Source organism: Talpa occidentalis, unplaced genomic scaffold, assembly GCF_014898055.3.
Source record: "Talpa occidentalis isolate TD23 unplaced genomic scaffold, MPIMG_talOcc4v2.1 talOcc4.11, whole genome shotgun sequence".
Taxonomy (NCBI): Eukaryota; Metazoa; Chordata; class Mammalia; order Eulipotyphla; family Talpidae; genus Talpa; species Talpa occidentalis.
Window position 1 is genome coordinate 70,537,192 of NW_023601104.1, and position 18,655 is coordinate 70,555,846.

At 34.0% G+C, this 18,655-nt stretch overlaps 1 protein-coding gene across 1 annotated transcript in view; it reads right to left on the reverse strand.

The window, feature by feature from the left end:
- Positions 1–18,655, reverse strand: part of KCNH5 (potassium voltage-gated channel subfamily H member 5) — a 234,971-nt gene that overhangs the window by 47,345 nt on the left and 168,971 nt on the right. Inside the window, exon 9 of the mRNA XM_037501979.1 lies at positions 2,480–2,732. Coding sequence (XP_037357876.1) covers positions 2,480–2,732 — 253 coding nt within the window. The remainder of the gene's footprint in view (positions 1–2,479; positions 2,733–18,655) is intronic.

Here is an 18,655-nt window from a genome sequence, read left to right on the forward strand (position 1 = left end):
TTATGAAAGATTATATAACTCCTTTTTACTCCAATAAACAAAGCAGCATGAGCACTTAGTAGCATTAAAAATACTCAGAGTGCTGATTGTAAAATACTGTATGAACTTTTTCTTCCTAAATTCAAAAACAAAAATAGTACTTAAAAGAAATAGTACCAAAAAGAAAAATAGCACCTAAACTTAATCAGAACTGTAATATTATTTCTAAACAGTTAAAGATAGGCTTGCAAACAAATGTGTCCAGTCATTTGCAGCTCTGACCCATTTTCTATAATGCATACATTTTATAAAACTTGTTTTCCTACAAAGGGTCATTGATTCTCAATTCTGTCTTTTCAAGTATTGTGCTTTTAAAAATCAGTTCTTCATTTTTGAGCTGGATTTTGCTTTCACACCTTCTAAAATACATCAGTTAATCTTTTACTTAGGAGAATAAGTGGCATTCAAGCTATGGTTGGTTGATCTTGGTAGCTAAAAAATCCAATAATTTAAAAATTGGGCTTATTTTTCATGAGACACAAGCCATGAAAAATACAATCAAATGGAATTGACATCCTGCAATTCTGACTTATTTTACTTGAGAAAAAAACAGGATGATTCTCTTCTGACCACATTATTTCTTCATTTAACATCTATGTGGATTTCTAGAATCTGCTGCAGAGTGGAAAATGATCGCAAGGATTATTTAGCAAATTACCATCAATAATATATATTACATTGTCTCTAAACATTTAATTATTCTTTTTTTTATTTTGCCACTCACATGCACTGTCTCAGCCTTTTAAAATTACTACAATTATCCACTGGGTCTCTGAATTTTGCATCACACTTATTAACAGCCAACTTATTTTCCAGGTTGGTTCATAAATGGATATAACCAGTTTTATAAACCTAAATTTACTTGCAGTGTTATTACTCCAATGTAGTGAGTCAAATTCATTTACCTCCTCATGTCAATTGAGCTCACTATGATGAGGCAAAACAATTTAGAATAAGATGACCTGCACTCAAGCCCTACCTAATGTACTATCTACAATAACTGAGCAAGTCATTAGACTTTCTGGATCTCACTTTGCAATTCTCAAAAGGAAAGTGTTGAAGTAGGCAGGTTCTTTTGTTTCTCTGAAACCAACACTATAGTTTACTAGCCTGAAAATCACTCCACAAATCATTTTTGCACTTACCACTATGAAGGTGAATCATCTTAGACCATGATCAACTCTAGTCTAAAGTTAATGACCAACTACTGCCAAAGGAAGTTCAAATTCTCCTGCAGCGCATTAAGCTATGACCAATACTAATGTTCCTTGCTGAAGCAGCATGACTAGTTTTCACTCAGATTCATCATCTCATTAGTGACCCAATTTCCAGCATCACTAAGCCAAGGAAATGTCTCTTAAGAAACCTGAGAAGATCAACAGCTGGGACTACATCAAATTAAAGAGCTTCTGCACAGCAAAAGAGACAATAACAAAAACAAAGAGAAACCCCACCAACTGGGAGAAAATTTTTGCACCCAACACTAATGATAAAGGACTGATCACAAAAATCTGCAAAGAGCTGATGAGACTCAACAACAACAAAGAAAATAATCCAGTCAAAAAATGGACAGAGGAACTAAAAAGAAACTTCTCTGAAGAGGAAATGCGAATGGCCAACAGGCATATGAAAAAATGTTCAACATCACTTGCAATCAGGGAAATGCAAATCAAAACTACCATGAGATACCATCTTACACCAGTGAGAATGGCACATATTAAAAAAACTAGCAACAACAAATGTTGGCGAGGTTGTGGAGAAAAAGGAACTCTTCTGCACTGTTGGTGGGAGTGCAAACTGGTCCAACCACTATGGAGAGCAGTGTGGAGATTTCTGGACCTACTAAACATAGAGCTTCCATAGGATCCAGCAATTCCACTCCTAGGTATTTACCCAAAGAACACAGAAACATCAATTCCAAAGAACACCTGCACCCCTATGTTTATAGCAGCACTGTTTACAATAGCTAAGCTTTGGAAACAGCCCAAATGCCCAAAAATAGATGACTGGATCAAGAAGATGTGGTACATATATACCATGGAATATTACTCAGCATTCAAAAAAGATAAACACATGCAATTTGCAGCAACATGGATGACGCTGGAAGGGATCATGCTCAGTGAAATAAGCCAAAAAGAAAAAGAAAAATACCGGATGGTCTCACTCATAGCAGGAATCTAGAAAACTTAAATAAGGGACCAGGAAAATGAATAACTATAAGAAAGTGAAAATCAAAATCAACAAAAACTATGAACCAGAGACACTTTTTGGGGGGTGGGGGGCGGGAGGAGAGGGATTGGGGTCAGAATGGGGGGATTGCAATTGTATGGGGAATATAAAAATAAAATTTATTAATTAAAAAAAAAAAAAAAGAAACCTGAGAAGCAAAATCTCTAAAACTGTTACGTGTTTGCTACTACATTAGGAAAGTTCACAGTACCTAAAATAGCCACCACCTCATCATCCTGGATGACTTCCAAGGATCCCGACACCACAAAGCACAGGGCATCCACACTTTCTCCAGCATGGTAAATGAGGTCCCCAGGAGCACAGTGAATAGTCTGGAACTCCACCGCCAAGGCACGCAGACACCCATCACTGGCCAATCGAAAAGCAGGATGTTCATTAAAAACCTTCCGGTTTAGATGAACACAGATATCCGCTCTCATGTCTTTGGGACAGATGGAGAGGACCTGAAAAGTGAAAGATGAATAAGTGAGAAGAGAAAGGGGCTATTTCAGGAAAAAGAAAACAACTCACCCAACAAAAATTTATAGACTGTGACAAAGTCTCTAACACACTGCACTAGACATGGGGAAGGCCAAGTTAACAAGACACATTTCTGCTATCAAGGATCTAATAACCCGGAGAGACGGCTTGATGAGCATATGGAGTATTACAATACAGCATGTAAATAATATATATATATGTGTGTGTGCAATTTTATTTTTATATGGTAGATAAAAGCAGAAGATATATACACATGTATATATACACACATACATAAAATTTGGTAATGTACATAAGGGGAAATGAGAGTAAGTGGTGTTACTGTCTGATGTGAGTGTGTGTGTGTATGTGTGTGCACAGAATTGTGCTGGGTGAAGTTTTGATGAAAAGGCAGACTCCCAGCCAGGGTTCCACAGGGCATGTTCAGCTATTATTTCTCATGCCACTCATTAAATTCACAGCTCTTGAGTTTTGGTTATGTGCTAGTTACATGCAAGCTCCATGCAGCTCTCCAGACCCATGAAAAAAACTCACAGTGCCAGCCTCCCTAGAACTGCCAGTCAGTAACAGTTTGGAAAGCCACTGGTTCTAGTCCAATGTCCCATTTTACAGATAAGGCAAATGTATTCCATGAAGACTGGGTGATTTATTCAAGGTCTCAAAAAATAACCATCAAAATGCAAAACTCTTGAGTTCTAATTTTTAAGTGATGCAACTTAATGAAGTTCAACAAAGAATAAAATGAAACATCTGTCATTCTGATTTTTTGGTTCTTTGTGTAGACAAAAATATAAATGCTCATATCTAAAAATCACTTAAGATATAATCAATTAAATAATATTAGTAGGAAATCATTACTGTCCTCACCATACCACAGAAAAGTATAGATTTCTTTGCAAATCTGTTTCTATTTATAAATACTTTAATTTCAGCTTTAATAAATGCATTTCACATTTGAGTTTGTTACAACATAAATTCATTGACAAATTATTTATCCCATTAATATTTGTCTAGAAGTCATATTATTTGAAATATAAGTTAGAGTGCATGTATATTTATGTGAAAAGGACCTGAGACATTAACACAGAGTAAATATTTGATTAATATCACTCTTTTTAGGTATTTACTTCCATTACATTATAATGTTGCAAAAGCTTAGAAGAAGAGTAAAGCTAAACTTAAATTAAATACTTTAATTAACATAAAAATCAAAAAATTAAATCAAGATTCTTAAAAGAAATGGTATAGTAGATTGTCAAAAGAAGAGGTTTTTATCCTACATCTTAGTCATTCTTTAAACAAACTTAAAAATGTATTTTAACTATTATTGTATGAAACATGGTAAATAAAAAAATAAGAAAATAAAATGTCTCCATTAGTTATACATATTTATACATTGCTAGATACCATTTTTCTAAAATTCAGATCTCCAAAAATTTAGTTCCTACTATATATCACCCAATACCACTTCCCAGGCCATGATGCATTGATTTAAAAACATAAATTTTCAAGAGAACGTAGAGTTTGAACTGAAGAGAAACATGTGATTGGAAACTTTAACATGATGGTGTAGCTTTTGTTTAATGAGTGATCTCAATCCACCATTTACTAGCTATGTTATCTTGAGGAAATCTATTTCAAACCTGTGAAAGGACAGACAAAAACCTCTTCAAGTTTTTAGAATTTCATTTCATTTCAGTAAAATTACCTGAAGTAAAAAAAAGATAAAAGATAAAAACATAAAACACTGTATAACTTTTCATAAAATAATTATAACACAATTAAATTGACCATTGAACTACGATTGGATATTGAGATTTTCCAGTTTTCCCTTTTATAAATCAAGTTACATAAAATAATCTGTATCTACATCAGACTAAGAACAGGTTATTTTACAAGTAAAATTAGTAGTTAAATTTAAAAACATTTTAAAATTTCTTGCCAAATTGCCTCCCAGAAAAGGTATAGCAAATTACACTGAAACCTGTAATGTATGAGGATATCTTACATGATTTTAATAATTTCTCTCTGAAATCTTCCAACTGCATTTGAAAGAGACAAGAAAATTTCACCAAAGCAAAAATAGAATGATATAGTGTAACAATGTTTGTAGAAAACTGGAGAATCTTACTCTTAGTGAAGTCTGTCTCTGCTATTATTCCCTCGTTCAGTGGCCACAGATTGATCACTTTTAATCAATCTATAACAATTTTTTAATATAAAAATAGGAATAATGAAGGTAATTCTTCAAGTGCTGAAGGTAACAAAGTAAACAAGTCTCTTTTTTGAGGTTTCTTCTTGCTCTGAAATCAATTATTTTATTATCTTTAAAATTCTCTATCGAAAGTAATATAGTCAGCTGTTTTTCATAACAATTGATAAATATAGATTATCTCCCTGCTTTCTTTCTTAGGACAAAGACATAAATGCATTAATGACATTTTGATAGGCATTGAAGGCTACCAATGACCTTCAAAATCCCTGCTTCCTTTGATGCAATTAAGTTACACACTGTTAATTAATCTCTGTTCACCAATCCAATTGAATTCTTATTAAGTTAGTGGAAACCAGTGGAAAGTCAGGCCAAATGACATTTGCACATAAAACATTTTTACAGTCCTATGGGAATGAGTTCAAAGACTGCTAATAAATAAAGTAGGGTTCTCCAGAGGAATTCAGTTCTTTTTATTTTACAACAAGAAAAGGAAGCCCACGTTATTTAAAAACAAATCAAAAAAAAGACAAGTATAACCATGTGGCTGGCAGTCAAGCTGGCCTGGTGAGAGCAGTTATCTGGACATTAGTTAACCAATTTCTGGAGGCATCAAACCTCTGAGGAATTAACTCAGGAACAATGAAATGAAATAAAACCAAATCAAATTTCTTCCAATATTTAAAAGTAAAAGGTCATGTTTAGCAACAGAAGACTGTTCTAATCAAGGAGAGATTATATGTTAAAACCCATGGGGGTTCACTTTACAGATAAATTTCCTGTGAAAAACTTCATATACTAAATGTGACTTCAGGATTTTATTTTAAAATTACAAAGGATCAACTCTACCAAGTTTTTCATGATTTTGGTTTTTCAGTAAAATGAACAGTGAAAAGACAAACATTGTTACCAATTTTTAATTTGTAAATCTGCTGAGGTTTTGGGTCACTAACTTTCCAAGTTAGGGCTCAGATAAAATTATACTTTCCATTGATTTTATTCTTAAATTCCTTTCTGTACTTTTTTATGCACATATATTTGACAAAATAAGAATAGTTTTTTCCACATGGGAAAATATTTTCCAAAATTGGAAGTATATTTTAAAATACATGTGATTAATTATCCAGAAGCATGGAAACAATATTGGAAAACAACTTGATCACGATCTTTGAAAATCAGCTATGATAAATGATATCCCCAGCTTCCTTACAATAATGAATTCCTGGGGCCTCCCCAGTGGCTCAGCAGTTGAGTGCTGGGCTGCAAAGCTGCCCACAGTCTCTGCAGCACCAGTTCCATCCTGGGCAGCTAGCGAGGGTCCCACATAGTGCACAGATCTCTCCTGCCACACTCACTGCTCCCCTCAGCAGTGTACTTTGCCATTCTGCCTGTTCTGCTCCTTGCTCTGGCTCTGGTGAATTCTCTCACCCTCCCATGCTTCTGACTGTACCCAGTGCTTGTATAAATAAATAAATCTTTTAAAAAAAATGGATTCCTGTTATTTACTGCGAACGGAAATGAACTGGTGCTTCCATCATCTGGCTACAATGACAAAAATCAAATATGTGTGTGTATGTATGTATGTATGTACATATATATCCACATATATATACTCTAATACCCAATTCTAGAGATGTACCCAAGAGAAATGTCTATAAAGGTGTACCAAATCACATGAACATCAATGTTTGTAGCAGTACTATTCATAACAATGCCAAAATACAAATCACCCAAATATCTATAAACATTAGCCTAGATAAATATCATGGCATCTTCACATGATGAACTACTATTCATCAATAAGAATGAAAGAAATAACCATTACACACAAAAGAGATGACTCTCAACAAAAGAATGTTGGCCATAAAAGAGACTGACACAAAAAAAGTATGCATATTACCATTTACATAATGTTCAACAACTGGAAAAAGTCAATACATAGTTATGAAAGTCAAGATATGGGTCACTCTCCTGGGACAAGTTGGTTAATGCCTGGGGAGACCCTGACTGGGCTTCTGGGGCTGAGTTTTGGATGCTGTCTATAACATTTGTGCTCACTGTGAAAATTTATCAATATGTTTATATACAATATAGTTTTCCAACTTTTCAACATTATGCTAAATTTTAAGTTTATTTTAAAAACCATAAACACACAAAATGGTAACTATGTGAGGAGAGAGATATGTTAATTGGCTAGAGTATAGACATCATTTCACTATGTACATACAATGAAACCGAAACCATCATGTTATAATTTTCAAATATATGTACTTTCAATTTTAAAGGTTACTTATAAACAGATAGGTATTGTCTAAAATCGAATGAAACAAAAATTGGAGTTGCCAAATCAATAGTTGCAATTACTTCTAGAATGATTGTGGTTATAAAAGCATATGTCAACCTATTATTCTTCCAATAGAGAGAGCAAACTAAAATTCCTAAGGATCTGCAACAGCTGTCTTTCAAATGACTTTTGCAACTTAGTATTTCTATACACACACACACACACACACACACACACACACACACTCACAAATACCAAAGTAAAAGTAGTCAAAAGAGCTCACAGAGAAGCAAATGATATATGTGTGATTTTATTTATTCTATTGAATCTAATTCCAAAAAGAATTTGAGTAGTGACTGCATACATGAATATATATACTTAATGTACATACATATGCCTATATATGTACATTAGTTGCCTTGAAAAGATAATGAAATTATTAAGGGAAAGAAAAGCAAAATGAGATAAAACAAAATACCAATGATTGAATAACTGAGATTATACTGAAACATTTTTTACAATTCTAACTTTCACATATATATTATATATATATATATCAGTGTGCATATGTATGAAATGACTGCATTTAAGATGACTATGTAATATAAAATCATAAACCTTCAAAAAGCACTAAATTTTTTCACTCATTCTCTTAAATGCTGACATTTATCATACTGGATCCTGATCAATATATTCTTATTGAGTGAAATCTGGTATGATATTACCTATAGTGGAGATAGGACAGCAAAATTAGACTGAACTTTTTGGCAAATTAAGACCTTCACTATTAGCAAAATGTCTCAGTAATGTAGTTCTCTGCGATCAGTGGTACAGAAAAATGGATATAGTTTTCTATGATAGTAACTCATAAATAAATATAAAAAACAACCTATAGGCCATAGTAAATATAAGAACAATATAGCTTGTATAATAAATATATTAAAAGTTTAGAAAATTAAAAAAAAACAAGGCTAGGTTGCAAGGCAACCTATATATGTAAGATCTGTACCCCACATAGGAGTCATAGCCAAGATCTGTGCAGGCAAATGCCCTACCCTGAGCTATAACCTCATGGCCACCATATGTGAAAAACTCCTACAAGTCAATAGGAAAACAAAAAACAGGCAATGTAGTGCAAAAACAAAAAACATAGGAATTGCACAATTTGAAAATGAGATTGTCTAAGTGGTCAATAGGATTTTAAATGATGTTCAAAAGCACCAGGAAATGAAAATTTGCATACCACTACACACACGCCTTAAATGTAAAAGGGAGACATCATGCTGAGTCTTGGAGAATATGTGCAGTGATTGAAACTCATGTATTCTACTGTGAATGTCAACTACTACAATCAGTTTTCAAACTCTTTGACATCTAATGAAAAAATAAACTCCACCAATACTACTGATATCAATCCTAGGAATGTATGTACGTATAGGTGTGTATATATGTATGTGTGAGTATATATGTACCCACACAACAAAATATTATTCAATCATAAAAAGAAATAAAGTACAAGTACATGCTACAACATGGAGAACCTCAAAAATATGAAAGATGTCACTCATAAAAACACATACTGAATGATTCCAATTATATGAAATGTCCGGAATAAGCAAATTCATAGAAATATAAAGTACATAAGGAATTGCCCAGGGCTCGAAGAAATGGGTACCAGAAAATAACTGCTAATGGGGATGGTGTTTCTACTTGGGGTAATGAATAAGTTTTGGTAGTGGTACTAGTGGCACTATCTTCTAAATATACTAAAATCCCTGAATTGTACAATTACAATGCTGAATTTTATGAACAGTAAATTATATCTGAAGATTTAAAAAGTAGTTGCTTTGGGAGGAGACATAATGATTACAGGGGGAATCATTTATGGTGATAAAAATGTTATTTTTAATCCTAATCCACATAGCAGCTACATGGTTTACATATACATAAAAAATTATTGATTGGTATGCCTATGATTTGTAAATATTATGTGTGTGTGTGCTTCTATTATAAATTGCTATATGTAAAATTATTATTATCACCACTCTCCCTTCAGCAAAAATATTGACTTTAGGCAAATTTGGTCAAATTAAATTATACCATCTATGAAATAGAAGGTCACAGGAGACATGACTACCTAATTTCATTTATGAATACTGGTATAAAGAGTCTACTTTTATATGGAACATACAAAGGGGGTAGATTTAAAAATAGTGCCAGTTTCTGTATGTAGGCGCTTGTCTTCCACACCAGGTAGGCCAGATAAACTTATTAGTGGGTCATAGTTACATGGAAAGGTTAACATGTTGTAACAGAAAGACAGTTCTCGGGGAAATAATGGGCAGCAGTTCAGGTGAGGGTGTAACTAAAGAATGGGGAAAAGGGAGCTGGCTGACACGGGCCAAGGCAAAATTAGAACTTGTTAATTTTACAATTAATCAACTTTGTGATTATAAAGCCTCTATTTTCACTTCATGTAGTTAAAGCAGCTTTTGTTAAATGATTGGCATATCAAAGTGAAATTCTATCACTAGTCACATTATCTTAATTAATTTTATGTCAATGCTGTTGATAAGTTCTGAAAACGAACAGTGAACACTACTAATTGAATTGTTTACTCAATGATATATCTACTGGTACTGTGACCAAAAGTTATAATGTTTTAGGGGCCCAACAAGCAAACTCTTCTTATTTGCATCAACCCATTTAGTAGCACAAAGGAAATATTTTTTTAAGCTTGAGAAATGCCTTTAAAACTCATTAGTGTTGTATAATATCCTTGAAACCAAAATGTTATATTGAGATTACTTAAAGGGACTTTCAGGAAATAAATCCTAACTAGAAGTTTGGTTTATATGTTTCTTACATATATACATTGATATTTTTCACCAATGTCTTCAGAGTTGAGAAGCCAGGTATCAATTACACTATTCAGAATTTGATTTTGCTGCAATTCTCATAAAGCAGAAGATAGCCATGAAGACCAAAGTAAAAATATGCATGAATAAGAGAAAAAGTGTCACAGAGGTGCATGTAGAATTTACATGTGATTAATGCCCACAGATATCACTTAAAGCCTCAAGAAACCCTATCAGAACCGCAGATCCTGTAACCACTGGCTTCTGCCCATGCAGATCAATGACAACAGATTGATAGAAATTTGCTGTAGGTGTGTGTGCTCACTGTAAGGAAAAACAATAGGTGAGCTCCTAATGCCAAAAAGTAGTCAAAAAATTAAAACTTAATGATGAACATAAGGAAACCCAAATTTAAAACATTGTACAATTTATAACTTACAAAATGAAATGTTTAAATACCTAGCAAAACAAGAATAGGATTTATATCCTGAAAATTACAAAATGTTGATGAAGGAAATCAAAGAACACCTAAATTAACTGAGATATGCCATGCTGATTAATTGGAACACCTACCTAGTAAGGAAAGGCACAAAGCTAGAATAGCTAAGACAACTGAAAAAGGAACAAGAAAGAGCCAGTACTCTACCCAATGATATGACATACTATGTACCCACAGTGATCAAGATGGCATGGGACTGGCAGAGCAGAGAGTTTTTCAACAAATGGTACTAGAGAAAATAGACATACATGGGGCAAAAGTTAAAAAAAGACAAAGTTCAACCTAAGCCTCACACCTTACACAAAAATCAGGATGCATCATGGACTTACCTATAAAAATGTAATACTACAAAACTTTTGGAAAAAAACATAGGAGAAATTCTCCAGGACTTAGGGCTAGCCAGAGTTCTTAAACTTGACAGCAAAAGTACTCTCTATAAGGATGTGGAGAGAAAGGAACCCTAGTACACTATTGATAGGAATGTAGGATGGGCCAAACCCTATGGAAAACAATATGGAGATTTCTCAAAATATTAAAAATAGATCTACCATATGATACAGGAACTCCACTCCTAGGTGTCTACCAAAGAATGCATATATGCTCTCCTATGTTCATTCATTGTAGCACTATTTATGGAACAACCTAAATGCCCAAAGACAAATGAGTGGATTATGAAGATGTAGTATATCTATACAATGAAATATTGCTCAGCTACGTATTTTTAAAAAAGATGAACTCATGCTATTTGCAAGAACATGGATAAAATTGCAGGGGATTATGCTAAGGAAAATAAGTCAGAAGGAGAAAGACAAATATTAGGTGATGTCATTTATATGTGGACTATAGAGAAAAAAAAAAAAACAGAGGGTCAGATAAAACCAAACCAATAACAAAGTCTTTAGGATGGAGGCTACCAGAGGGGAAGGGGAATGGGGTTGAGCAAAGTGGGGAGGGACAATGGTGGAGGATTCCAGTGCCTGAGACTGTGTGAGGTAACATACATTTGAAGAGTGTGATCCTATAACTCTAAGTCATATACAGTGTTGTAAACCAATGTTACTTTAATTTAAAAAATTTAATTGAATATGAAAATGATAAAAAAATAAAATAAAAAGGAAAAATCAATGAACTCTTCATCATCAAAATGAAAAACTTTTACTATATAAAAAGGCCAGTTGAAGAGAATGAAAAGTCAACCAAAGAAATTCTTGAAAGTCAAATATCCAACAAGAACACATACCGAAAATATATAACAACTCTCAAAACTCAATGTAAAATAATCTAGTTAAAATAGGGTAAAATGCATGCAAAGGTGTTCCACTGAAAAGAATATACAGATGAAAAATAAGCACATGCATGTATGCTCAACATTGTTATCCATTGAGGAAATACAAAATAAACTTGCAATGTGACAGCACTGCCCAGTTAAAACAAGAAGTAGTGATAACTTCAGATGACGTGAGCAACACAGAGATATTAGATTTTGTACACAAAATTGTACATGAACTCTGGAAAAAATCATAACAATTTCTTATAAAACTGAATGTGTGGTTAACATATGACCCAGCAACTTCACTCTTGGGTATTATCCTACAGAAATTAAATATTGTGTTCACACAAAAACCTGCACATGAATGGTTATAGCATTTCTATTCATAATAGCCACAAACTGGAAATAATACAAATTTCCTCTGGCCATTGAATAGTTGAACCAATTGACTACCTCTCCTCCATGGCTTATATCAACAATAAAAAGGAACAATGATTTGAAATAATTTGGAAGGACGGTAAGGGACTTAGTGCTCAATGAAAAAGGCAAATTTCAAAACTTTGCATGATTCCATTTATATGGCATTCTTGAAATGACAAAATTAAAGTGATATATTCTAAATTAATGCTTGCCAGCATTTAGAAAGGTAAGGGGGAGGGAGGTGGCTATGGCAATAAAGGGGTGCACATAGGATCCTTGTGAGGGAATTATTCTGTATCTTGACTGTGGTGGTGGTTACATGAATTTATACTTGTGATAAAATTATTCAGTGTAGAACCAAACACATGTACAAATACACACACATACACGTACACACACAGAGGAATGAATGCAAGTTAGGGAGGGACAAACAGCTTTACAAACAACCAGAGCCCCTCCAACATCAACTAATATATTCAGTGCCATTAACATACTTTTATTAAGTGCGCCTTAGCCCTAAGCCAAACCCTTTGAGAAAGTCCCTAAGAAGAATTATCTGTGCCCTGGATTCACATGAGCCAATCTGGAAGGATGATTAGCTGAATCTCACTTGGGACATTGTAGTTTTGTCCCTCTGCTTCAGGGTAAACCAAAAGTCAAACCTTTAAAACCTAATGTATTGGCCTCTTCAACAAAGGCAAAGACTTTAGCCCAAAAATCTCTGGCAAGTCAACTTTCAGACTGGCAATTTATAATACATATCTTTATAAAATATTCCAGTATCATCTTCTTAAATGCGCTGAACACTTCAAACCTGTATTGAAAATTTCATTTAAGCAGTTTATTTTGCCTTTGGTGATGTTTTATACTTGAACAAAATCATTCTACTATTATTTTCCCTTTAGTGAATCCTTTATATTAAGTTTGCAAATTTTATCTAATATAACAAACTGAGTAAGCAAAAGCCAAGAAAAGGGAATAATTTCTCCCCCGACTAAGTTCACAGAGGTTTTCAAAACACTCTAAAACAGCTTTACCATTGTTTGCTACCTCACTGCCTCATTAACTCATTGGTCACCTGTGAATGCCAGAAACATGCTATTTTGGATAAAAAAGGAATATACAGTGACTGCCTTCAATAGCTTTTAGGCAGATGGGGCATGGACATGGATGGATTGGTAGAGGGGAAAAAATGTTTCTAGTCTACTGCTAGAGTAAGATATTTTAACAAGAGAAAACTACATTATTTTATCAGTGAGTTATTGACAACATTGTGGAAAAACCCAAAGATCTGAGTGACTTAAAAGATATTCTTCCCAGATATCAGTGTTAAAAAAAAATAACAGGGCCTCCCTGGAGGCGCAGCGGATTGAGCACTGAGCTGTGAAGCTGTCCGCAGCCTCTGCAGCGTGGGTTTGATTCCCAGCCGGCCAGGGAGAAACCCACATGGCGCAGCAGACCTCTCCTGTCTCGCCTGCTGCTTCCCTCAGCAGTGTCTTCAGTCCTTCGGCCTGTTCTGCTCCCCGCTGTCTCTGGTGAATTCTCTTACCCTTCCACGCCTCTGGCCTGCACCCCAGTTTTTGTATAAATAAATCTTTAAAATATTCAAAATAAAATAATAATAACAGTACGAAACACAACAAAGCAAAAATGGACAATTATAAATCAGAGACATCCTGCAGGGGAGGAGGAGGGAGAGGGATCTGAGGGAGGGAGGGAGGAGCACAGGGGACTGAGGTGATGGTGCACGGGTACATTGGTGAAGGAAACTCTATGGGGACTACATGTGAAGGGGTGGAGGGAAGCAAATATTGTTTAAAAATGAACCATGATGTAAAAAAATTTTAAAAAAATTAAAAATAAAAAGATATTCTTCCCAGGATGATCAGTAGCTTTATACCAATTTGAAATCACAGCATTTTAGTGTAGCGACAAAACAAATTTCCTTCTTGTCAGGTTCAAACACAGTTCAGCACAGATCTCAATATTGTTTTTCTTAGATTCAGTTGATTCAGAATTCAACAAAATAGAAAATGACACCAACAATTTAATCATTGCAAAAACTGTGCATTACAGATATTCTCATTTCCATTTTACAAAGGTTAGTAACAGATCTATGGTTTCATTATCTTTAAAGCCCTCTAGCTCTTTCTACAAGACAGCATTGCTTTTGGATACAAAGACAATTAACAGAAATGTATCCCTAGTTAACAGGTAACAGTTGGCATCACACTTGAATACAGAATGTTGGCCTAATTCAGAATGCTATTCAATATGCTCACACACACATCCATGCGGCCCTTTTGAAAACATTTCCTGACAGGTCCTCAGATTGGAACCCTGGTCCCTTTTATGGAACTCAACCTACGTGACCCCACTGTCATCAATTTGTATGGCTGCCCTCCACTTTGACTTTCCTTATCTCCTTAAACTCTCTGCTCCTCAAACTGAGCCTTGATCTTACCCCACTCACTGCTATCATAAATGTAACCATTTTCTGCATTTAGCTTATCCCTTCTCAAAAGTTTCTCCACTCAGGTCAAATCAAAAATCATCCATTTCTGTGATATAAGATACAGAATCTCCACACTATTTCCCAGCGTGACTGAACCATTTTTTCAATCTTACTATTTGTGTGCAAAAGTTTTAAATTTTCCACATCCTTGCAAATACTTATCTTTTGGTTTTTTTAGATAACGGTCATCCTACCAAGAATGAGGTGACATGTCATTGAATTTTGATTTGCATTTCCCTGGTGATGAGAGCTGATCAGTATCTATTATGTACCTGTTGGTCATTTGTATGTCTTTTATGAAAAATGTCCATTCAAGTCCTTTGCCCATTTTTAATTGAGTTATTGTTTTGTCTTTTACTCTTGAATTTGTATACATTCCTCATATGTTTTGAGTTTTGAATCCTATCAGACATAGCATTTGCAAATATTTTTTTCCATTCGTAGGCTGCATTTTGATTACTCTGTTAATTTGCAAATATTTTTTTCCATTCGTAGGCTGCATTTTGATTACTCTGTTAATTATTGCCTTTGCTATGCAGAAACTTCTGGTTTGATATAGTTCCACTTGTCTGTTTTCTGCTTTTGTTTTCTGTACTTTGGTGTCACATCCAAGATATTATTTCCAGACCAATGCCTTGATTGAAGATTCCCTCTATGTTTACTTTCTGGAATTTTATGGTTTCAGGGCTTATGTTTCAGTCTTTAATCCATTTTGAGTTGATTTTGCCTATGGTTGTAAAATAAGGATATAATTTCACCTTTCTGCATGTGTGTATCATTTTCCTAATACCATTTATTGAAGAAACCATCCTTACCCTTGGCACCCTTGTCAAAGATCAGTCGACTATATACATGTGAGTTTATTTCTGGTCTCTGTATTCTATTCCATTGTCTATATATCTGTCTCTATGCATAAGTAACATACTGTTTTCATTACTGTAAATTGGAATACATTTTGTAATCAGGGAAGTGCGATGCCACCAGTTTTATTTTTTCTTAAAATTCTTTAGCTATTTAGGGCCTTTTGTAGTTCCATCAAAATTTTAGGACTTTTTCTATTTCTGTAAAAGCATTACACTTTTAAAAAATATTTAAGTCTTTAAATAATTGATTAATGTCAAGTGGAGAGATCAAATTGAAAATTTTTTTCCATATGGGTAACTATTAATCCCTATAACATTTATTGAATGATCTTACAATTCTGACAGATCTACATTTGCCTATTTCTGCCATATAAAAAAATCTTCCCATATGTTTGGGCATACTTTTAGACTCATTATCTTGTGCCATTGCCATATGTCAATTTGATTGTCCCTAAGCCAAAATCACAGTCTTAATTACTACTCATTACTCCCCCTCACTACAATGTTGCATCTGTCTCAACTACTCTAATAACTCTACTTTTTTATCAAGTCAACCAGTAAGTTCCATCTTGCAAAATGCAGGTGGAATTTTCACATTTTATTTTAGTTGTCCTTTAGAAGACTAAAAGACAGGTGTTCATTTAATCGCTTGGAGTCCACAAAATCAGATAATTCTTTTTTAATCCAGCATCACCACAACTGTTCAATGTCCATGCTGGCCATTTCTCATCTGTCTGACATTTAAATCTAGGAGTAATTCAAAGTTTGATATTATGTTCTATTCTTTCTCCTGGCTATAATGTAATTTTCAAGTGACCAAAAGTAGGTATTCATGGCCTTTTATATATCAATGGTTTCCAAATTTATATGCTCTTTGATCCCCAGAATTATATCTATAAATAAGTATTTGTTGAGGATTTACCATGCACCAAGCATGATTCTAACTGCTAATTACTCAGTGAACACAAGAAGTAGAATTCCTGCCTGTGTAAAATGTTTATTCTAACAGGGTTTAATTTTGTTAATCCCTTTGTTTTGTTTCTATATATTCCACATATGAGTGAAATCATCTGGTATTTGTCTTTCTCCTTCTGACTTATTCCGCAAATACAAAATTACTAATTCCAAGGTATATCTTCACCCTTATGTTCATTGCAGCACTATTTATAATAGCCATGTTATAGAAACAAGCTAAGTGTCTAAAGACAGATTGGTAGCTTAAGAAGATGTAGCATATAAACAGAATGGAATACTATTCAGCTATAAAATGAACTCTTGCCATTTGTGACAACATGAGTAGAACTAGAGAGGATTATACTAAGTGAAATATATGATATTTAAATTAACATGTCCATAAATGACATTTTATTATTATGCAACAATGTTCATTTATTTACATATTATCTATGGGCCTTCCTATGCTACAGTGACAAAATGAATTGCTGAAACAGAGGTCACATGGTCCACAATGTCTAAACTATGTACATAGTTATTAACTGAGACAACTGGGTACAAACTTGGTGGATTGACTGGTCTGTTTCTCTTCTAATGGTGACTGGTTTTCCATAGGAAATCTGCTTCTCATTACTTTTTATTTATTGTCCAGACACAAATTTATATATTAAACTATTAATTTAAACTATCTTCTGATTTTTCTTGGCTACTAAAAAAATTTTTTCTCACAAAATCTTCCTAAACATACACTTAAACTTTAACCTTACAAATGAAAATACCATGAAAGAATATATATTTTGTGAAGTAATTGACCATATAACTGATATTTGGCTGATAGACCAGATTAGCTGACTAAGAACTCAATCATCTTCCCACTGAACTAGCATTTTATCCTTCATACCCCACACACATTATCTCCAGTCTGTACTCAAACTGTGGAACCCTTTGTTTTTCACCTTGGTGTCTAAGCTCTGTCAAAGATCTGCATTAGCTATGTCCAAGATTTATAATTATTTCTCAAGAGCCCATACCTCATCTGAGCAACGTGTATACATTTTCAGACAGCCTCTGTTGTGGGATTTAAGTCTGAGATTTTGACAACACAATTCCAATAAAAAGCTAACAATACTTAACAATACCATCTTATAAGAAGATGGTGAGTAGAAAGGGTAGGGAATTTTATTTGAAAAAGTAAACACATGGTCCAAATTCAACTTTCACGGTGTGTTTCCAAGGCAAGGCATTTCTTAGAGTTTTAGTTCCCTATTAGTACATGGGAATACTTGTAGTGTTGGAAAGAGTAAAAATTAAGCATATTAAGATTATTGCCCTGCTAAATTCGTGAAGAATAAAAGACTAATGCCTAGTATTAAGAATGTTATTCTGAAAAAGGATACACACAAACTTATGTTGGCTATAGCTCATTTGAACTTTTAAAAGAAATAAAATGTAAAAATAATATAAACTATAAAATGTACATACCTTTTGATCTGGTAAACCCAATTCTCAGTATTTATCTTAATTATTAGACATCTTAAGTCTCCAACAATATGGGGATTGGTAAACATATTTTATTTTGTTTTTTGTTTTTTTTTAAAAGATTTATTTATTTATTTATACAAGCACGGTGTATAGTCAGAAGCATGGGAGGGTGAGAGAATTCCAGAGCCAAAGCGGGGAACAGAACAAGCAGACTGATGAAATACACAGCTGAGGGGAGCAGTGGGCGTGGCAGGAGAGGTCTGCACGCCATGTGGACACTCCCCAGTGGCCAGGGATCAAACAGGCGCTGCAGAGGCTGTGGGCAGTTTTGTAGCCCAGCACTCAACCACTGCACCACCAGGGGAGGCCCAAACATATTTTAAATAGAATAAAAATATCTATATGGTATCTATATTTATAAGATGAATATATGTTTGTAAAATCACAAAATAAATGTGGCAAGCTATATTTCTGTGAGTGGTGGTATTATGGGCAATTTACTATATTTTGTTTCTTTTTAGCTCATATA